The sequence below is a fragment of the Equus caballus genome, chromosome 20 (genome assembly GCF_041296265.1).
Source record: "Equus caballus isolate H_3958 breed thoroughbred chromosome 20, TB-T2T, whole genome shotgun sequence".
Lineage (NCBI taxonomy): Eukaryota > Metazoa > Chordata > Mammalia > Perissodactyla > Equidae > Equus > Equus caballus.
In genome coordinates this window covers 30,156,728-30,181,345 of record NC_091703.1, presented here as the reverse complement: position 1 = coordinate 30,181,345, position 24,618 = coordinate 30,156,728, and the positions used below count along the sequence as shown (strand labels likewise).

General features: G+C 35.7%; 1 protein-coding gene across 1 annotated transcript; it reads right to left on the bottom strand.

Moving 5' to 3' along the window:
- Nucleotides 1-6,774: 6,774 nt before the first annotated feature.
- On the bottom strand, nucleotides 6,775-7,713 carry OR2J1 (olfactory receptor family 2 subfamily J member 1). The gene is given in 1 exon segment (NM_001391105.1): nucleotides 6,775-7,713. A coding segment is annotated over 1 exon segment (939 nt).
- Between the last annotated feature and the right edge of the window lie 16,905 nt (nucleotides 7,714-24,618).

Here is a 24,618-nt window from a genome sequence, read left to right as displayed (position 1 = left end):
CCATGTCTCCAATGTTGTATACTCTTATCTGGGGTGCAGGTAAGACTATAACCTAACTAGGCTGGCCATCCAGCACTGTTTTGTCCTGACACTGGGAATGGTGAAATGTATCCTTCCTGACTGTCAAGACATATGACAAATACATTGCAGTCTGCAAAACCCTGCACTAACTGGCATTCTATACCCATATAATTGGCAGCGTTCTCATATTGATATCCTAGACCCACATGCTGCTCGACTGTGTATATACTTTGGCCCTTAAGGCTTTTGTCTTTACAACCTTATTGTCCTTGTGTCCCTCATTGTAACCATCACCTCCTATAGGGACATTGCATGTGGTGACTCGATCTTTCATTAAGTCACCCTCCAGAGGAAAGAAAACCTTCAACATTTACATTTCCCTATCATGTGTCTCTCTTATGCAATCACAAGATAGAGAAATAGTTTAGATAGACAGATAGATAGATAGATGGCAATATAGCAGATTATAGACATAGGTATCTCTCCAGCAAACAAACTTTTATTGCCAAGACCCATCCAAGTTCCTTACTGTCTTCTATGTAATTGTCACTCTCAGTGTCAATACCTTCATCAATACCTTGAGAAACAAGGATGTGGAGGTGTCTATGAAGACAATGCTTGAGAAGGGGTAGGTGTCTATTTTGAGAACCATTCTTTAACCCATCAACTATACATATTACCAGATTTATCATGATAAAGATAGTTCTAGGATTGGCAGATCAAAAGGGTCCTTAATGAGACATGTAATGAGATCCTTATCCTTTACAAGAAGTATAGTATTTCTGAGTTGGTTGTCCCTCATGCCTACTTAGAAGGACTCTAATCACCCATTGATCATAAAGGATTCTAGTTCTAAATATTGCAATGACACGCCTAGTAAAAGATTTGCCTTTACAGTAAACACTAGATTTTTCTGCTTCAACTCTGCTCTTAAGGCAAATTCTTTAAACTTGTGTGAATGATATAAATGCCACAGAGAAGATAGAAATGATGTACCATAATAAAATATTTCCAGATTTATCTGAAGTTCTCACTTCAACTGGTGCCCCTATACTCCCATATCTGTTTTCTTATCAATCTTTTATGATAGCACCCACTGTGTCACTCCCTTCAGTCAATGAAGGAATCACAAAAGAAATTAGAAAATATATGAAACAAAATGAAAATGCAAAATGTCAAAATGTATGGCATGCAGCAAAATCAGTGCTTAGAGAGAAATTTACAGCTTTAAATGCATATGTTTTTTAAAAAGGAAAAAGTCTAATATCTATGATCAAAGCTTCCACCAGAAAGGATAAAGAAGGAAAATCAAATTAAACTAAAAGTTAGTAGAAAAAAGTAAAGAATAATTATAAAAGTAGATTATGAAATACAAAATTATTAAGAATAAAATCTGAAAACAAATGTTGGTATTTTGGAAAGATCAACACACTGACTAATCTCTAGCTTACTGAAAATTAAAAAATGAGAGACATACAAACTACTAGATCAGAAATGAAAGTCAGTCAGTATAGACATTATAGATATAAAAGGAAGATAACAGAAGATTATGAACAATAAATTCGACAGCTAATGTGAAATTGATAGATGCTTTGAAAGATACAAATAACCAAACAGATTCAAAAAGAAATAGAAAATCTTAATAGTGTGTACCAATGAAAGTGAATTTTAATTTAAAATTTTCCCACAAAGAGAACTATAGGCCCTCAGGTCTACACTGGTGAATTCTATTGAACATTTAAGAAGAAATAATACCAACGCTAAACAAAGTCTTTCAGAAAATAGAATAGAATAGAATAGTTCCCAAGTTATGTAATGAAGCCAGCATTAAATCGGTACAGAAATCAGACGAAAATATCACAAGACAAGAAAAATACTGTTTAATATCACTCATGATTATAGACACAAAACATCTTACCAAAAGATTAGCAAATGAAATCCAGCATGATTTTAAAAGGACAATACATCATGATCAAGTTGAGTTTTTTTTCCCAGGAGGCAAAGCTAGTTTAACTTGTGAAAGTCAATCAGTGAAATTCACCATATTAATAGAATAAAGAAGAGACGCCATCAGATCATCTCAAGAAATGCAGAAAAAGCGTTGGACAAAATTCCACATCCTTCCATAATAAACACTCTCAGCAAACCAAGACTTGAAGGAAACTCCTTAAACCTGGTAGAGGATACCAACAAAAAATTGCTAATGCTGGGGCTGGCCCCGTGGCCTAGTGGTTAAGTTCGCGCGCTCCGCTGCAGGCGGCCCAGTGTTTCGTCGGTTCGAATCCTGGGCGCGGACGTGGCACTGCTCCTCAGACCACGCTGAGGCAGTGTCCCACATGCCACAACTAGAGGAACCCGCAACGAAGAATACACAACTATGTACCGGGGGGCTTTGGGGACAAAAAGGAAAAAATAAAATCTTTAAAAAAAAAAAATTGCTAATGCCTTACTTAGCGGAAAAAGACAGAACTTTTCCCTTAAGATTGGGAAGGCAAGGATTTCTGCTCCCAATTCTTCCATTCAATGTTAACCTGGAAATCATAGCCAGTGCAAAAGGCAAGGAAGGGAAATAAAAGCATAACAACTAGAGAGGTAGAAATAAAACTTTTTATTTGTGGATGACATGATTATGTACTTAGAAAATCCTAAGGAATCTATTTAAAAGCTACCATAAATAAAATATGCATTTAGCACAGTCTCAGGATACATGGTCAATATTGCAAAAATCAGTTGTATATCTATGCCATTTACAATGGCATCCAAAAACGGAATACTTGGGGATGAATTGAGAAAAATATGTTCAAGATCTGTACAATAAAACTCTTCAAATGCGTCTGAAAGAAATTCAGAAGATGTAAATAAATGGAGATATATACAATGTTCCTGGATCAGAAGATTCAATATTGCCAAGATGTCAGTTCTTCCCAAATTGGTCTATAAATTCAGGGTTGGGTTTTTTTTTTTTACTTTTTATTAAGATTATGATAGTTTACAACCTTGTGAAATTTCAGTTGTACATTATTGTTTGTCAGTCATGTTGTAGGTGCACCCCTTCATCCTTTGTGCTTACCCCCCATCCCCCCTTTCCCCTAGTAGCCACTAATCTGTTCTCTTTGTCTACATGTTTAACTTCCACATAGGAGTGGAGTCATACAGAGATTGTCTTTCTCTATCTGGCTTACTTCACTTAACATAATACCCTCAAGGTCCATCCATGTTGTTGTGAACGGGACTTATCTTTTTTATGGCTGTATTCCATTGTATATATATACCATATCTTCTTTATCCAATCATCAGTTGATGGGCACTTAGGTTGCTTCCACGTCTTGGCTATTGTAAATACTGCTGCAATGAACACAGGGGTGCATGGGCCTTTTGGAATTGCTGATTTCAAGTTCTTTGGATAGATACCCAGTAGTGGGATGGCTGGGTCATATGGTATTTCTATTTTTAATTTTTTGAGAAATCTCCATACTGTTTTCCATAGTGGCTGCACCAGTTTCAGCAGGGTTTTTTTACAGAAATAATACATTTCATTTCACTAGAGTTAAAAATTTGCTCTTTGAAAGACAATACTAAAAAATAAAAGGCATACCACAGACTGGGAGAAAATATTTACAAAACATTTATCTGACAAAAGACTTGAGTCAAGAATATATAAATAACAGTTAAAACTCAATGTTAAGATGAATGACCTAATAAAAATGGGTAAAATATTGGAACAGAAACTCCACAATATAAGATATATTAAGTACATGAAAAGAAAGTCAACATCACCAATCCTCAAGGAAATGAAAATTAATGAGATATAATTATAAATTCACTTGAAAGGCTAAAAATATAAAGATTGACAGTATCAAGTATTATGGAGAACGTGGGGCAGTTGGAACTCTCATACACTGCTGTTTGGAGTGAAAATGGTACAGCCACTTTGGAAACATTTTGATAGTTTCTAATGAAGGTAAACATATACTTAGCATATGATCCATCAATCCCACGGCTAAAGATGTACCAAGTTAAATGAAAACACTTGCCCACACAACACTTACCCACTAATTTCCATAACAGCATTGTTCATGACAGGCAAAAAGTAAATATTCCCCAAAACCCCTTATTAGATAAATGGAAAAAAAAAATAAATGGATATTTTGTGCCATATTCATACAATGGAATTCTAATCAGTCAGTTAAAAGGAAGGAGCTACTGGTACATGCGTACATTTCAAAAACATGATGCTAAGTGAAAGAAGCCAAACTCAAAGATTGCACACTGTTTAATTGTATTTATGTGAAATTCTACAAAACAAAAATGCAAAACCGTAGTGACAGAAAATCAATGTTTGCTTGAGACTGCGGATGGAGGAAGAGCATTGACCACAAAAGTACAGAGTTCTTTTGGGAATGATGGAAATGTTCTATGTCTTGATTGTGGTGATAATTTGTCAAAATTCATCAACTGTACATTTTAATTGAGTGAATTTATTATATGTAAATTATACTTCAATAGACTTGAAAAAGAGACTCATTTATATGTTGAAAGGCTGAAGTGCTACATGAGGTATTCCAAATGGTAAGATTTCCACGAAGGCAGGAGGAGTCTATGTTTTCAAATTGTGTGAAGGTTGTATGATATGTGAAGTGACCTCATCATGTAGCCCCAATTACTTAGTAAAAATCCTGTTACATACAGAAGCTTTGGTTGGGAGATGGGTTCAAGGACATGGGATTGTATCCTGTATTAATATTCATGTCTTGGGAGAGATTAAGAAAATGAAGAGAGAAGAAAACAAATTCGCCAGAGAGGAGGAATCCAAGCACAGCAGACCATGTAATGGTAATACACTCAGGAACTTAGGGGAAATCCCAGAGAGTTGTTTTCTTAGTTTTATAATCCATTCAATAGGAGATCTTTAAAGGGGTGGAAAACTAAACTAACATCTGGATTACAGCTACAAAAGGAATGAGTTGGCCAATGATACTTTCAAATAAACTGTCCTTAGACCATTATTCCTGCTTATAAGCCAACAGCTTCAATTGAACATATCTTCCACTTGCAAAGTAGATTTATTTCAAATGGTGATGGTGGGAGTGATATGTATAATAAATCACCTATTCAAGTGATTATCAGAAGATGTAGTCCCTTAGCTGGAAAAAATATCATAGATATTTATTTTTATAATATCCTTACTAATGGCAAATATTCATACTAAATTAAGTTTTAAAAGCAAAATAAATTAACATGTACAAGTCAATTACTTTTATGGATAATTTATTCAGGATATTCATTAAGACAGCTGTTGGATGAATCAAGTTATTTTCAGAGCCTAGTTCCATCTGCTTCAGATATTAGATGATCTACTACTACTGCTCCTAATTGTTCCCAGTTTATGAATTCTCATTAGTTGACAGTCTTTAAATCACAACCTTAGAAGTTATTCCCTATCTATATACACATTTAACTTCCTTAAAAAAAGTGGAGGGAGAAGAGAAGCCTACTTCTGCTGTTACTTGAGTCTCTCCCAGCTGTGATTCATTAATCTTATTATCTATCACTAAGAGTGGCAAACTAAAGGATATAGACCAATTTTCCTTTCAACATTAAAAACTAATACTACACAGCAAAGAGAAAAGATGTTTATAAAAGAAAGGTTTTAAGATATCTTCAATATGTCATTAACTAAGCCAACTAAAGCAAATTAAACACATACTATGGGGGCAGGCCTGGTGGCCTAGTGGTTAAAGTTTTGCATGCTCTGCTTTCGCTGCCTGGTTTCATAGCTTCAGATCCCAGGCGCAGACTTACACCACTTGTCAGCCGTGCTGAGGCAGGCAACCCACACACAGAACAGAGGAAGATTGGTAGATGTTAGCTCAGGGCTAATCTTCCTAAGAAAAGAAACCACATACTCTTATACTTTTATTTGGTTTTATTTCATTTACTAGCATCATCTTCCAATAGGAATTACCACTTGGTATATATTTTCAAGTTTTTGGCCAAACTTTTTGTTTTGTTTTAGATTTTAACAACCTACCTTAATGTATTAGCCTCGTGTCAGTGACAAATTAAGTCATATAGAGATACTTCATGTTCTATCTTACATTGTCATCTCCTCCACTAGAGAATGAATTCTATTGAGGCAAAAAGGGTGTTTTATTCATCTATGCTACCAAGACCTCCTCAGTCTACGAGTGATTTAGCTAATGAAGAAAAGAAATGAACAAGTAGATGAATAAATGGATGGATGGATGAATGAACCATTTGGAACAGGTATTTCTTTATACTGTTGAATGTGACAAGCATATAGACAAGCATGTGACAAGTATATACGGGACAAAACACTCATATAATTTAGTATCTTGAAAAAAGTGTGTCTCAGTCAAAGAATTGTCATAAATCTTTTTACCATTTAGCTAAATTTAATTTGGGCAATGACCAAAAAGTCCTTTAGTCTAAATTATTTCTAGGTTCCCCTTTCTTTCTATAGATATTAATGCTCAGTCAAAACTTAGCATATTAATTTTAAAACCAAGTCCCTAATTTCTATGGACACTAAATGTGGAATAATTAAAGGCTAAAGTGGTACAAATCAAAAAGGTTATCTCTAGATAATATTTCAGAATTAACCAATAAAAATAACCTTTCTTCTATGCTTGGTGGTTTATAGAACAAATAAATATCAAAAGAGCGGTGAAACCAAACTTCAAGATGGATAAGACTCTCTGAACAAAAGTTACAGGACAGATAATCTCTTTGTCACATCTCCCACTCCCACCCCATTAGTCTCTTTACTGCCCCTCTTACATCTTTGTTTCTTAGGGTGTAGATTAGAGGGTTGAGGCTAGGGGTGACAACGGTATAAAAGAGGGCAATGAACTTGCCTTGATCTTGAGAATTTCCCGATGGTGGCTGGAGATATATGCACATGCCTGGAACGAAAAAGAGGGAAACAACCAGAAGATGGGCTCCACAGGTCCCGAAGACTTTCTGAAGGCCAGTTGTTGACTGCATCCTCAGCACAGCCCTGGCAATGGCACCATAGGAGCTGAGAATGAGGATGAGAGGTATGAGAACAAAAATAGAGCTGGTGACCATGAGGGTCAGCTCATTAGCATGAGTATCAACACATGACAGTCGCAGTAGTGCTGGAACTTCACAGAAGAAGTGATCCACTTGGTGATGTCCACAGAGGGGTATCCAGAAGGTAAAGGAGGAATGAAGGGCTGAGTTAGTAAAGCCACTTACCCAAGAAGCCAGAGCCAACAGACGGCAGAAACGAGGGTGCATGAGAATGGTGTAATGCAAAGGTCTACATACAGCTGCATAACGGTCATAAGACATCACCACCAGTAGCACACACTCTGTGGTTGCCAGTGCAAGGACAAAGTAAAGTTGAATCATGCAACCAGCATGAGAGATGGTTTTCTCTGGGCCCCAGAGGTTGACCAGCAACTGAGGGATGGAGCTGGTGGTGTAGCAGAGATCCAGAAAAGAGAGGTTTGAGAGGAAGAAGTACATGGGAGTGTGGAGGTGGGAGTCCAGGTGTGACAAGATAATGATGAACAGGTTGCCTATCAATGTCATCAAGTAGAACATCAAGATAACCACAAAGAGAACTACTTCCAAATGAGGCCAATTAGAAAAACCCAGCAGAACAAAGTAGCCTTCAGAACTTGCATTTTTTTCCTTCATCATACATATTTTTTCTGCCCCTAAAGAAAGAATCACATAAACTCAAAGGCTGCCCACTCACTGTCAACTGATTGCAAATAATTGGGGAAAACTCTATGCCATTTCCAAATACTGCCATTAGGACAGTAGAATTTTTGATAGCTTTATTTTTATGTTTCATTCAGACATTTGTCCTGTTGTAGATAAAATCCATAACTTCTCAAGTGAATAAAATCAATAACTTCTTTCTATGCATCCTGAAGTTTACATTTGAATAAATGAAGGTTAAAGATATTCCATAGCCAAAAAGACAATTTTCATGAAAAATCATCTTTTTTTTACAAAAACATTTTAAACTTATTCACTTTTTCTGCATTTTTTGGCTATTTCTAATTTTTCAGTTACAGAGAACGGAACATCTGCAGTCTTAATAATCTTACACATACATGAGTTTATCGTGAGATGAAAAGCAATTCAGCAGTAACTTTAAAACGTTAATATTGGGTGAAAAAACAAAATTCAGTCGAATATGATTATAGAAAGATCAGAATATTCTTGTTGATTTATGCCACCAGCTTATTTCCAGACAAGAGAACACACAAATAGAGGTATAAACAAAGACACATGCACGTGCACACACCAACTTATGAATATTCACAATATGAACTGAGCTGAAGGTCTCAGTCCTGATTAATTGAGAATTAAAATAGGTTGGGGTATTCAGTGATGGAATGCTTCGAAACATAAATGAGAATACAAATAATTTTGAAAGACAAAAGCAATTACAGAGTCTACGAAAACTGTAGAGAGGGAGCCAGACAAAAAGGGAGGGTGTTTGGATCAGGAAAGAGATGAGGAACTCTGTGGTACTTGGAATTGAAAGGGTATATATCACAGGGCTGTGAGACCTGGACAATGGGGCTTAAAGATAGTTTCCACAAAATTTAATTTACTTCAAAACAATAGCTAAGATATAATTTAAATTGAATCATAATTTATAATTACATCTTATGTTTTAGATTTCCTACAATTTGGAATGGAACTTCTGAATAGAAAATTCACTAACTTTTAATACACAAAGATATGTGGATATTGCATAGAATCCAATGACAAGTTCATCTTGTGGTTGTTCTTTTGTAAAACATAAAGTTAAGAAATTCAAGTATGTACTACTAGTTTGATTTCCAGTTGCTTATTTTCTCTTGTGCCTTATCAATCTTTCCTTTTCAGGAGAAAAGATAAACACTCTTTTATTATATAGTTATTGCCATAAACATAGTAACCAACCATTTAAATATTCCTAAATAACCCTGCCACTTCTGTTCCTCTCATACTCTCTGATAGAACAAGGCAAAAGAGAAATTCAACCAGAACAGATCCACCCACAAACATTTGAGGGAATTTTACTGGCTCAAATACTGTAATCTTTTTTTTTTCTTTTTTCCCCAAAGCCCCCTATTACATAGTTGTACATTCTAGTTGTAGGTCCTTCTAGTTCTGCTATGTGGGACGCCACCTCAGCATGGCTTGATGAGCAGTGCTAGGTCCATGCCTAGGATCCAACCAGTGAAACCCTGGGCTGCTGAGTGGAGTGTGGGAACTTAACTACTGGCAATGGGGCTGGCCCCTCAAATAGTGTAATCTTGACTCTTAAAAAATATAAGGGATGCCCAATTGGTTGTATTACAGCTAAAGAGCTAAGAACATTGAACGTGGCTCAGAATGATTCAGACAGGCATAAAGATATCCATACAAATTTAGTATTACTAGTAATGTAAATGATCATTAACCTTTTGAGTCATGATGGAAAATTCCACAGGATATTTTTAAATTTCCCTAGAATAAAAAGTAATACACCACAAGATATTTGAAGTCAAATACTGTGGGTACATTTTCTGATGCAGACATAATTTCTTCCCTTATAAAGCTGCCTGAATTCCTTACAACATTAATTAAAAGAAAATGGCAGTTGTGTGATATTTCTTTAACTGTTGTATAACCTGTCTTTCAACATTCTTCTAAAAGTAAAAAGAGATAGGAGAAAAGGGACTAAAAAAAACCACAGAATTAATGAAAACAAAAGTTTGGAGCTTTATGGTTTGACTTTCTTCTTAGTGGAAAAGAGGGAAATGACTCTACCAAAGGTAGCTTTTATGGACTGTGGAATAAAATATCTTCTCTCTTCCTTTATGTCAAACATTATCAGGGAAGTGAGTGGCTTAGAACTCTCTTCTAAACCCCATGTTTACTAACAGACGTTTTTCTAATTCTTGTCATATTCGCTCTTTTATACCAAACCTGGTTCTTAAGTGGTGCTCCATCAACTTCTTTCAGTACCAACCTTCCTGTGTTTATCCACCTTCCCTGTCGTTCTCTTCCTGGTCTATGTCCTCATCATGTCTAAACTGATATGGGACTCACTGGTTGCCATGTGACCTGAGAACAGTAACGTAATAGTCCTCCTTTACCATCTTTGCTAATGTATGAAATCTAACTACGGAAAGCAGAGTCTGAAAATAGCTATGATTATCATTGTTATGGGAGAGAGAGCCTAGGTTTGTCCAATAATAGATTTGCTTTTAGCAGAACTTGGGAACTCCTTAGGGCATTTAAGGTATCAGGGGATGGACCCCTGAGCAAATAGGGCCTTTATGAGAACAAAAAGAATAAAGTGACTTCCTTGACTAGAGCCATAGGAGGATAAATCCCAAAGTTGTAATTAACGCCCTTCAAGGAGCTGTCCTGGTTACAATGGCATAATGTTCACAAGATAAAACTTTTCACAGGAATGCCTTCAGCATGATGTTGTACTAGTACTGAAATGACAATGAATTTATCACCAACCAACATGGAAAAAGTTGCTTGAGTTGTACTGACAATGAAAAGTATAGGTTGTACTGAGTCACCTGATTTTTTTTCCACAGCTCCTCATGGGGCTAAGGCTCAAATTTACAAGACAAGTGGTTAGACATAGAGGAATCTGGGGAGCTAGGAAACAGAAAAAGTGGAACACATTAAAACTAAACTTTTCCTTATTAACATGGAGCTCTTTTTGAGCCTACTTTCACCATTTATCTCTTCCTAATTATCTTTTAGAGTAAATTCCAAATTTATGCCTGCAAAAGTTTAGAAAATTATCCAAGTATCACTCAAACCTTTTATACTGAACATTTAGATGATCTCTACCAATTTTGTTTATTATGTCAAAAATCTTCCATTAACAACTTCCCTTGCCTTTCCATTAAAATCTCCTTGTCAGGGTGAGATTTTTGTTTCCAAATCCTAATCACACAGCTGATGCTGCAGCCTGTTTTTTGTATTGCATATGTGTTCATCTGAGTCTAGCAGGAGCCACAGACATTAATTAGAAAGTCTTGGGGCTGGCCCGGTGGTGTAGTGGTTAAGTTCCTGAGCTCCACTTTGGCAGCCCAGACTTCGCTGGTTCGGATCCTGGGCATGGACCTGCACACTGCTCATCAAACCATGCTGTGGTGGCATCCCACACAGAAGAACCAGAAGACTTACAACTAGTATATACAACTATGTACTGGGGCTTTGGGGAGAAAAAAAAAACAGAGGAAGACTGGCAACAAATGCTAGCTTAGAGCCAACCTTCCTCACCAAAAAAAAAAGGATATTTAAAAAAAAGTCTTAAGCTTGAATGTCCCTTATTTCCATTCCAAACCTCAGCAGTGCTTTGGTTCTAAAAGTGAGCCAAATTCATCTCACTTGCCTTTCCCATCTGAAATCTTTGTCTGGGTCCATTTGGTTTTACATACTGGCTTCTGATTTTACACTGGGTCTGACATTCCCTCCCTAATAATAATAGCAAACAATTTTAATGCACTTAGTATGAGTTGGGCACTATTTTAAACATTACCTATATTGATCTTTTTATTCCTACCATAACCCTATAAGGTAGACTAGTCTTATTATCCAGCCTCTACAGATGAGGAAATTGGGGCACAGAGAAGTTAAGCCACTCACTCATCCATTGCCACAATGTTACTCAGTGGTGGAGGCAGGATTTGAACCCAGATATTCTGGCTCCAAGGTTGGAGGTTTTTGTCACTCTGACATCCTCTTGAACCTCAACCACACACATTTTGCAAATATATGTTAAAGGTAAACCACTGCCAAGCAAATCCATGTTCTATTTATGTAAACTATTAAAGTCTCTGATTTTCAGGAGAAAAGGCTGCAATATTCTGTTTCTATAAGGATAGAAAAGTGCAAAACATTTTCTCCTGTGTACTACTAAGATTACCCACTATTAATCTTAAAACATTTTTCTTCTTTCAGTTGGTTTCTGAGGCTGATTGGGTAAAACGTATTCTAAAATATTATAGACAAAATTAAACCAGATTTGGGACATGCTTTGCCCCTTTGTACTTGTTTTTACGTTAATTTAAAATTTAATAAATGTTTTATATAGTTTTATACACATATATAACATTATATATATTACATAAACACTATAAAGTAACATATAAACATTATAAAATGTATATATATAAATATTATATAGTATAATGTAAACATTACATATATATAAAATTAACATTATATAATAACTTCACTGGATCACCTGTGAAACAGTCACCTCTTCTGTTCTTCTCCATCCTTGATACCTTTTATAAATAATCACCCACTTTGAAATGTTTTGGCTGTTCCTTTAAGAATTAACTATATATTTCTTAATAATATACTTAAACTGCTCATTCTTCTTTTGTTGGATTCTACAAATCTAACATGAGAAAGTTTATCATTTTTTTTCTCTTTTATATACCCTGTAATTAGCAAGCACACTTACTCTCTCCTCTAATGACTCCACCATACTGGACATAGGTCCCATCCTGGAAGCTCCCTTCATCATCATCCTGTGAAATCTTTTCCTATTTATCCTCTGTAGCATTCTGCGTTACTTGATTTTATGCTTTATTCTATCTTGTGAAGAACATTCTCTTTTGGTTGTTTCCTTAGGTGTGCCAAATAAAGCTTGCATTCCATGAGCTTCCACTTTGCGGAAATGTTCTACATTGGTGTGCTAATCTTGGCTTCCTGATTAACAGATTGCAACCAGAGCAATATGTTCTTGAATCAGTAAACCTGATGTTAACCTTACTATTCCTGTGAGGAGTAACTCTCCTGACAGATCAGCTCTACAGAGGAAGCCTAGCCTAGAGCTTTTTCTTCTATTCCTTCCTTTGCTTTTGTAATGAGTTAATTTTCAACATTATGTCTCTTTTTCTTTAAGATGTCTTTTCATATATGCACTAAACCCTGAATAAATTTATATTTTGTAACAGAAATGGTTATAAGGAATAGATCTTCAAGAATAGAAATTTAGGGCAAGTGATGTCAGCTTCGTAGTAGTAAAAGACATCCCTCATTTTTGTACCCCCTTCAACAATGAAATATGGCATCCATCCATGAACAAAACTGCCTCTATGAGAGTTGTGGTAGCCACCTTCAGGAAAACAAAAGAGAGGCTATCAGCAGCTGGGCTAGTGCATAGCAGGATCAAGAGAAGATGTGAAATCTGAAGAAATCTGCCACAAGAGGGAACAGATGTGTGGAGCAGGTGTATCCATATAAGGTCTGAGAAAGCCTCAGAATCTCTAATAGGGCTAACAGAAGATATCTCACCTAAAGGATGATAGTAAAGATTAGAAGAGGTGACTACTACGTCAACCGCAAAGAAAGCAATGCAAAACTTCAAGGAGCATGAAAAATCAAGGAGACATGACAGGACCAAAAGGTCACACTAATCTTCCAGTAACCAAACCCATAGAAATGGAGAGCTATGATTTACCAGATAAAGAATTCAAAATAGATGTTTTAAGAAAATTCAATGAGCTACAAGAAAACACAGAGAGATAAATCAACAAAATCAGGAAAACAACATATGAACAAAGTGAGATTATCAAACAGATAGCTATCTATAAAAGAACAAAACAAATCTTGGAAATGAAGAATACAACAAATGAAATGAAAAATGCAACAGAGAGTTTCAACATCAGAATAGATCAAACAGAAGAAAAAATCTGTGAGCTAGAAGATACAAAGTTTGAAATTATTCAGTTAGAGTACAACAAAGAAAATAGAATGAAAATGAAAGAAAGCTGACATGATCTATGGGATACCATCTAAAGAAACAATGGGTGAATTAATGGAGTTATAGAAGAACAAGAGAGGGAGAAGGGAGTAGAAAGCTTATTTAAAGAAGGAATGGCTGAGAAATTCCCAACCTTGGGGAGAGATTTGGACACACAAATTCATGAGGCTAATAAGTCACCCAATAATTTCAATCCAAAACTATCTTCTCCAAGACATATCATAATAATACTGTCAAAACTCAAAGACAAAGTGGGGCCATCCCTGTGGCACAGTGGTGAAGTTCACGCACTCCACTTCAGCATCCTGTGATTTATGGGTTTGGATCCTGGACATGGACCTACACACCACTCATCAAGCCATGCTGTGGCAGCATCCCACATACAAAATAGAGGAAGATTGGCACAGATGTTAGCTCAGTGACAATCTTCCTCAAGCAAAAGGAGGAAAATTAGCAACAGATGTTAGTTCAGGGCCAATCTTCCTCACCAAAAAAGATAAAATCAAAGACAAAGAGAAAATCATAGAATCAGCAAGAGAAAAAAAAGATTGTAACCTACAATGAGGCTATCAGTGGATTTCTCAGTAGCAAGCCTACAGGCAAGGAGAGAGTGGAGCAATATATTCAAAGTGCTGAAAATAAAACCCTGCCAACCAGGAATACTCTATCTGGCAAAGTTATCTTTCAGAAACGAAGGAGAAATAAAGACTCCCAGACAGATGAAAGTTGAAAGAACTCATCACTGCTAGACCTGCCTTACAAGAAATGCTGAAAGGAGTTCTTCAAGCTGAAATGAAAGAACACTAATTAGCAACATGAAAAAATATGGAAATATGCAACACACTGATAAATGCAAGTATGTACAAAAATCCAGAATACTCTAATACTGTAATATAGTGGAGTATTAACCATTTAACTATAATATAAAGTTTAAAAAACAGGAGTATTAAAAATAACTACAATTACTGTAACTTGTTAATAAATATACACTATAGAATGAGGCAATTTGTGACATTAAAAATACAAAAAGGTGAGGAAAAGCATAGAGTTTTTATATGCAATCAAAGTTAAGTTGCTATCAATGTAAAATGTAATGCTATGTATATAAGATAATTTATGCAAGAAACATGGTAACCACAAAGCAAAAATCTTTAGTAGATTCCCAATAGATAAAAAGAAGTGAATCAGAGCATATCACTACAGAAAATCACCTATTCACAAAGGAAGGCAGCAAGAGAGGAAGAAAGGAACAAGGAAACTACAAAACAGCCAGAAAACAATTAAGAAGATAGAATTAGTATGCTATTACCTATCAATAAATACTTTAAATGTAAATGGATTAAACCCTCCAATCAAAAGTCATAGAGTGGTTGGATGGATAAAAATGAAGGACCCAACAATATGCTGCCTACAAGAGACTCACTTCAGCTCTAAGGACACACATATGTTCAAAGTACACATATCTAAAAAACTATCACATGCAACTGGAAAGCAAAAGAGTGCAGAGTATCTATACTTATATCAGCCAAAATAGACTTTAAGCCAAAAACAGTAACAAGAGGCAAAGAAGGTCATTATATAATGATAAAGGGGTCAATCCATCAAGAAAATAACAATCATAAATATATATGCACCACCATTGGAGCACCTTAATATATTAAGTAATGATTAACAGACAGTACAATACAATAATATTAGGAGACTTCAATACCCCACATTCAATAATAAATAGATCATCCGGAAGGAAGCAATAAGGAAACACTGGACACAAATCATACTTTAGACTGAATGGATCTAACAGGCAAATATTTCTTCCAAAAGCAGCAGAACACATATTCTTGTCAAGCATGCATGGAACATTCTTCAGGTATATTATATGATAGGTCACACACATGTCTTAATAAATTTAAGAAGATTGAAATCATAGCAAGTAACTTTTTCTGATCACAATGATATGAAACTAGAAATCAGTAACAGGAGGAAAGCTGGAAAAATTTTAAATATGTGGAAGTTAACAACACACTCCTGAACAACCAATGGGTCAAGAATAAATCAACAGGGAAATTAAAAATCTCTTGAAACAAGTCCAAATTGAAACATAGCATACCAAAAACTATATGATGCTGCAAAAGAAGTTTTAAAGGGACATTTATAGTGATAAACGCTTATACTAAGAAAAATGAAAGATCTTAAATAAACAACCTAATTCTACACCTCAAGGAAATAGGAAAAAAACAAAGTTATCAGAAGAAAGTAAATAACAAAGATCAAAGCATGAATAAATGAAATAGAGACCAGAAAAACAATAGAAAAGATCAACAAAGCTAAGAATTGGTTTTTGAAAAAATAAACTAAATTGATAAACATTTAGTTAGACTAAGGAAAAAAGACAGACTACTCAAATAAATAAAATCAGAAATGAAAGAGATTACAACTGATAACATGGAGATATATAGCATCATAACAGACTTCTATGATCAAATATATGCAAATAAATTGGATAACCTAGAAGAAAAGGAAAAATTCCTAGAGACATACAACCTACTAAAGCTGATGATGAAGAAATAGAAAATCTGAACAGATCAATAATGAGTGAGGAGATTGAAGAAGTAATCACAAACCTCTCAACAGAGAAGAGCTTAGGACCAGATAGCATTACTGGTGAAAACTATCAAACATTTAAAGAAAAATTAACACAAATCCTTCTCAAAAGTTTCCAAAAATTTGAAGAAGAGGGAACACTCACAAACTCATTTTATAAGGCCAGCTTTGCCCTGATACTAAGGCTAGGAAAGAATACTACGAGAAAAGAAAACTACAGTCCAGCCAGTGGCATCATCCTTTCAGGGAGCACAGGGTAAGGCACCACCCAATCTGGAGTGATTGCGGAGCCCAGCCCATAGCCCTGCTAATCACAGAGTCAAACCAGTGGCACCAACCTATCATGGAACACAGCCTGAACCTTGCCTCACCAGAGGTGACTGCAGAGCCCAGCTAGTGGTCCTATTGATTACAGAACAAAGCCAGAAGCCCTGGCCAATCAGGAATCCCACCCAGGGGTCCCACTTGAGTGTGGACTCCAGCCAGCAGACTCATAATAGCCTCAGAGCACAATCAGAGGCTTTGCCCAATTGAAGAACCCAATAGTAAGCCCCAGCTGCCCACGACACTACCAGCTGACTTATCCTCTACCCCAAGCTGACCTAACTGGTCAAGATCTTTCCCTGCTGATACAAACCTATAATGTCTTGGAAAGGAGAGCACTTACCCAAAAGCACAGATGCCAACAAAAGGAATGAGAGATCATGCAGAATCAGGTAAATATGGTACCATGAAAAGAAACTAATAGAACTTCAATAACTAACACAAAAGAAATGGAGATCCAAGAACTGTCTGATAAAGAATCTTATTAATACTCAAAGAAATTCATGAGCTATAAGGACACAGAAAAACAACTAAGCTAGATTAGGAAAACAATACATGAACATAATGAGAAGTTCAACAAAGAAATGGAAACCATCAAAAAACAAACAAATGAACAGAAGTCCTAGACCATCAGAATACAATGACTTAACTGAAGAATTCATTAAAGACTGTCAACAGCAGACTGGACCAGGCAGAAAAAAGAATCAGTAAACTAGAAGATAGGTCTTTTGGTATCACCAGTTAGAGGAGCAAAAATAAAAAAAGAATGAAAGAGTGAAGAAAATTTATTGGACTAATAGGATGCCATCATGTGAAACAATATATGCATAATCCCAGAAGGAGAGGAGAAAGAAAAAAGGACAGAAAGTCTGTTTAAAGCAATACTAGTTGAAAACATCCCAAACTTGAGGAGAAAGCCCAAAGATCCCAAAAGGGTTAAGTCTGAAAAGGGCTCCACCAAGAAACATTGTAATTAAATTGCCAAAAAAGACAAAAGTAAAATTTTGAAAGAAACAAGAGAAAGCAACTCATCACCTATAAGCAAGACTCCATATGGCTTTCAGAGGATATCGCAACAGAAACTTTACAGGCAAGGAATAAATAGAATGATATATTCAAAATACTGAAAGAGAAAAACTGTCAAGCCAGATACCATACCTAAAAAAGCTCTCCTTCAGAAATGAAAGAGAGATAAAGACTTTCCTGAGCAAACAAAATTGGAAGGAGTTCATCACCACAAGGACTGCTTTGCAAGGAATGCTAAAAGGTATTCTTAAAGTGGAAAGAAAAGGATGCTAATTAACACTGGAAAAATATATGAATGCTTAAAACTGACTGTAATGGTAAATATATAGTCAAAGTCAGATAGCCCAATATGGCAATGGTGGTGCATAATTCACTTACAACTCCAGTTTAAAAGTTAGAAAACAAATGTATTAAAAATAATAGTAACTACAATAATTTGTTACTGGATACATGACACAAAAATGATGTAAGTTGTAATATTAATAACCAAAAATGAGAGGGAGGAGAAGTGAAAGTATAAAGTATTCTACTGAAATTGTTATCAGATTAAAACAGGATGTTGCATATATGAAATATTTTATGTAAGCCTCATGGTAACCACAAAGTAAAAATCTGTAGTAGATACACAAAAGATCATGATAAAGGCATTAAAACATACATCCACAAAAAGCCATTAGAGTGCAAAGGAAGACAGTAACAGGGGATACGATGAACAAAGGATCTACAAAACAGTCAGAAAACAATTCACGAAATGGCAATAACAAGTCTTTACCTATCAATAATTACTTTAAATGTAAATGTATTAAATTCTCCAATCAAAAGATATAGAATGGTTGAATGAATAAAAAACAGGATACAATGAAATGCTGTCTACAACAGACTCTCTTCGGCTTTAAGAATACACATAGACTGAGAGTGAAGGAATGGAAAAGGATATTTTAAGCAAAAGGTAACCAAAAGAAAGCAAGCGTAGCTATATGTATATCAGAAAAAATAGACTAAACTAAAAATGGTCAAAAAAAGACAAAGAAGTTTATTATATAATGATAAAGGGGTCAATCCGTCAAGAAGATATAACAACTGTAAATATTTCTGCAGACAACATTGGAGCACCTATATATATAAAGCAAATACTAACAGAACTAAAAGAAGAAATAAACAGCAATGCAATAATAGTTCGGGACCTTAATTCCCCATTCTCAGCAATGTTTAGATTATCCAGACAGAGAATCAATAAGGAAACAGATTTGAACAACACTATAGACCAAATGGACCTAACAGACGTACACGGAACATTCATTCCAACAGTGGCAGAATATATATTCTTCCAAGTGTACATGGAACTTTTTCTACGATAGATCTATGGTAGGCCACAAGACTTTACAAATTTAAGGAGATAGTAATTATATCAAGTATATTTACTGGCCACTATGGTGTAAACATAGAAATCAATAACAATAGGAAAGCTGAAAATTTCACAAATACATGGAAATTAAACAACACACTGTTGAATAACAAATGGATCAAAGAAGAAATCAAAAGGAAATTAAAAAAATACTTTGATGTAAATGAAAATGGAAATGTGCATACCAAACCTTATGGGATACAGCTAAAGCAGTTGTAATGTAACCACAAGTTTGTTCGGTCTCTGAACCTGATGCCAATCCAAATAATGAGAACAGAGTCTTGAGTGGAAAAGGAAAGTTTTTTACTATGTCAGGCACAGGGAGCAAAGCAAGGGCTCATGCCTCAAAAATTGCTAGCTCCCCATGAGGAATGGGTAGGGATTTTTATTGGGGGTTTTGGGTAGGGGAGGGGGCGCATGTAGCTGTGCAGGCTGGCGTTTTCCCACCAGCCTGGTTTGGCCTTGAGAGGCTGCTTGCAGCAAGGCGGGGGGAGGGTGAGATAGGAGGATGGCAGGTGGGCGTCCTTCACCGTTGTCTCTTCTTTCTGTGTGAGGTGGGTTGGAGCGCCGGGAGTGAGGAGTTGAGGTCTGGGAAGCCTCCGCTCCTTGATATTCTTGAGACAGCAGCTTTCCTGGCAAACTTCAAGGACACATGATTAGCCAAACTTCAGAGTGCCTCCAACTCCGGGCCACCTGGACTTTTAACAATTTGTGACTCCCATTTAGTTGTAAAGCTCAAGGAGTCAAAGTTTAAAGAAACAGGTATTTACATGTGAGTGGAGCTAGAGAAGCAGGAAAGGGGGTGGTGGGTTTTAGTTTTAACCCCCTATATGCTGGGTTCAATGTGGGGGAACTGATATCAGGGCTGATGCTAAGAGCCTGTAACAGTAAGAGAGAAGATTATAGCAATAAATGCATACATCAAGAAAAAAGAAAAATCTCAGATAACCTAACTTTACACTTCAAGGAACTAGAAAAAGAAGAACAAACTAAGCCTAGAGTTAGCAAAAAGAAGAAAACAATAAATATCAGAGCAGAAATAAATCAAATAGAAAACAGAAAAATAACGGAAAAGAGAAACTAAACTAACAGTATTCTTTGAAAAGATAAACAAAATTGACAAACATTTAACTCGACTAACCAATAAAAAAAGAGAAAGGATCCAAATAAATAAAATTATAAGTCAAAGAGGAGACATTATAACTGATGCCGCAAAAATGTAAAGGATTGTAAAAGACTAGTATGAAAAATTATATGCCAACAAACTGGACAACCTAGAAGAAATAGATAAACTGCTAGAAATATAGAACCTACCAGGACTGAATCATGAAGAAATAGAATATCTGAATGGACCAATAACATGACTGGAAGTTCTAGCCAGAAGAATCAGGCAAGAGAAAGAAATAAAAGGCATCCAAATCAGAAAGGAAGAAGTACAATTGCCTATTTGCAGATGACATGATCATGTATATAGACAATCCTACAGGTTCCACCAAAATAAATTTAGAATAAACAAATTGTCAAGTTGTGAAATACAAAGTCAACATACAAATATCAGCTGAAATTCTGTACACTAACAACAAATTGTCTGAAAAACAAATAAAGAAAATACCATATACCAATAGCATCAAAAACAATAAAATGCTTAGAAATAAATTTAACCAAGGAAGTAAATGATCTCTCAGTATGCTGAAAACTATGACATTGGTGAAAGAAATTGGAGATACAAATAAAAGGAAAATATCCCACGTTCATGGATTGGAAAAATTAATATTGTTAAAATGTCCATGCTACCCAAAGCCATGTATAGTTTTAATGAAATCACTGTCAAAATTCCAATGGCATTTTTAACAGACATGAAAAAAATGCTAAAATTTGTATGGAACCACAGAAGACCATGAGTAGCCAAAGCAGTCCTGAGAAAGAACAAAGGTGGAGGCCTCACACTTACTGATTTCAACGATACTATAAAGTTATATAGTTTTGATTACTGTTCCAAGCAAATCAGAATGTGTGTTCACTTACCTTTGTACAAATCACACTAAAAAATAATTGGCACGTTTGGTAGGCATCTTATGAATTCCTAATTTGAATATGATGCGCCAACTCATTTTTAGGTAACCCATAAGACTGTCAGTATTGAATGGTAGGAGCAGGGGGAAATGGAGCAAGAGAAGACTCTACAATAGTCCAGGCTGTAGTACAAGGTGACCCACCATATGAGTGGTATGACTAGGGTGACCATATTTGTCCCAGTTTATAGATAATTGTCAATAATATTCCCTTGTACTCTCAAAAGAGTCCTATTTAGCTGATAAATTATATGGTCACCTAAAAGATCCAAGGCACACGAAATGTCTGTGGAAAGTAAGAATGCTATATGGAGCTTCTGGCAAGCTCCAGTGGAGAACTGGAGTTCATGCTAACAACCATTTTCTACTTGAAAAGGAGTTTCTAGCTTGCTGTACATCTCTGGTCAGACTAAAAACGTGATTGGCCACCAAGTAATTAGATGACTTGAGTTGCCTCTGACGAAATAGTATTATCTGATCTACCAAAATCATAAATTGGACATACAATGCCACATTTAATTTTTAAATATAAACATCATACACAGACCAGGACTGAGCAGGACAGAGGCAATATATAATTCATTTGGGTGTGACGTTCCAACCCATTTCTTAGATACAAGTAAATTACACGTGCCAGTAACTCACTCTCCTGTGGTATCTGCTCCTACAGATTTACCCCTTCTCCCTCCATCAACACATATAGGCTCATGGGAAGAGCCCCATGGCGTGGGGATTTCTCTATGACAAGTTAACAAAGAAGTAAAAAGCTGAAATTGAGTCTGCACAGAAGTGAACTGTTAACTGAATCTGAGGTTTGACTCCACCACCATTTTATTCTTTTTGAACATTCACCTACCCACTACTCAACTTAAGAAACATAGCACAGTATTATCAACACATTTGAAGGCCCATGTTTACTCCTACTCAATCATATTCCTCCTTCTCAGAGGTGATCACTATGATGAATTTTGTTTTGTCCTTATTATTTATTTATATTCCATTACACATTAATGTATCCTTACATAATTTAAATAAAATTTTATAGATATTTAAACTTAAAGTGAATGGCATTATGTTATATGTATTCATCTGCATCTTGTCTTTTCAAGCCCCTGTTAAGCAGAATAACTATGCATTAAAGATCATTGTGATCTTTATTTCTGGAATGTACGAAAACAAAATGCCCCTTTTAAGGTCTACTTCTCACAGACGTTCCTAACAATCCTTCACGTGTTTGCCATTCTGAGGGCGTGAAATGATGATGCTGATTGTGCTAAAAATGTTTGAGGATTGAAGGTGAAAACAATATTGAGGTGACGGCCCAGTGCTGCATCATAGCTCTGAGTGGTGTCTACAAATGGAAGAGTTCATGGCATAAGATTTCTGACTCACTTTAGCCTTCTACAATGAACAGTTCCTTAATTGTCTCTTTCTCCTCTAAAAAAGACAACCCAGAGATTATGTCACTATGTTAACTAAGAGGAAACATTGGAAGCTTTTAAATCGCTGCACGGAGCATGGGGATAAAACACATCTCATCAGTTCCACTCTTCCAAGTGTGACAGAATCCATAGGGACTTGGAGAAAATGAGCTCATCACTATCAGTCGCTGTACCCAGCAGCTCATTAATGAGATCCCAAGGGTGCCCCCTCCTATTTAGAAAGAAATTAATACTTTGAAAGCCTCCCTAACTACTTTTCTCCTTTTAAGCAACAAGCATTGCTCTTTATCCCAGTCTGGAAAGATGTCCACACTCATTCTGGGACATTGAATGAGCAAATGCAGTAGGGCTCTAATTTCACAGAAAATAGTGAGGACCACAATCAATAAGTCAAACCACAGTGCCACAGTCACTCCTCCATGCCCATCCAGAACATAACTGCCATAAGGGTAAATAAGGTAATTATTCAGGGCATTAAGAAATAAACTCTGTTTCCTTTTCACTTAGAGGATAGGGAAAAGGCAAGAAACATACAAATGACCAAAACCCTGGAATCCTGTTTTGATTGATTAGATTCATTCATCCATCAATCACATAAGGCATTATCTGAACACTTAAATATCCATGTATTTTTTATCTACTCTGTCTTCTAAATCTAAAACTATGCACTTTTAAGGTGGCAAGCATAAAAAAAAATAGATTGACTTTTCAACAGACCATTATCTTGTGTGTGTGAGGAAACACTGGGTAGTGCCAAGTTACTATCTCAAAGACAGTACATGGAGCCAAGTAACCTAATGGAAACTATCCTGGATTTTATCAGTGCCGTTATTATTTGGATCCAGCTCCACCAAAAGTTTTGGCGCTTGATCTTTAAAAGGCATTTCAGTTATTTTTGTTTAAATGTTGTTATAAAGGGGCATTATTTTTTGTGACCTACTAAATTCTTTAACTCTTGTGACAAATTAGTGGAGCAATGTGTTCAGTTCTGTGGCCGTGTTGATTTGAAATAAGAAACCTGAGTTGCTAGGAAGTTAAAACATTAGGGAATCAGTGGGGCCAGTGACAAAGACAAAATCTTGGGCTCCAGAAACCAGGTTAGTAACTGATTACAATAAGTTTAATGTTTTGGGGAATAAGAATAAAGAATATCATGTTTAATCTTCACAGCAATGTAGAATCACTGGGTTCTTTCTAACAAAATTGAAATTTTCTGTTAATGCGAAAGAATCATCTGGTTCTGAGAATCACTGACATAATGGAAAGGATAGAGAATGGTCATTTACAAACTGTAGGGGCAAAAATTAATTCTGTATGATAGCAAATATTCCAGTTAAAAGTAAAAATAATAAAGAAATTGGAGAGCATAGGTGATAATAATGCTAGGTACATTTTTTTCCGTGAAATTTAATTATAATTTTATCTTAAGCACACAGCTTCATATGGTATTTCTCTAGTCAGTGATTTAAATTGGCTGATTTTTATGTTTCTATTCTTATTATGTGCTTCTGCATAATTTGGTTATGTATCTGGCAGTATGATAAATGGCTTCTCCTCCTATTTATATTCTCAGAATTTCTGGCAGATGATTAGCAAGACACATTCAATATGTGGATTTGCTTTGCCTTTTTATGGATAGTCATTTTATACAACATTCTTCAGGAATTATCCTTCATGAAATCTTTAAGATGAAGAATTGCATTTAATATTTTAACTTGCCCAATTATGCCCAACTTTAGAATTTATACAACTACTGTAAGCCTAGAATCCAGATAAAATAACTTTGAAGGTAGAAAAAATGATAAATGTAGGGTGATGGTCATCCCTAAGCAACATTATAAAATATGTTAATAGTTTCTATATTCGTTTCCTAGGGCTGCCATTATAAATTACCACAAACTTGGTGGCTTAAACCAGCAGAAATTTATTCTCTCATAGTTC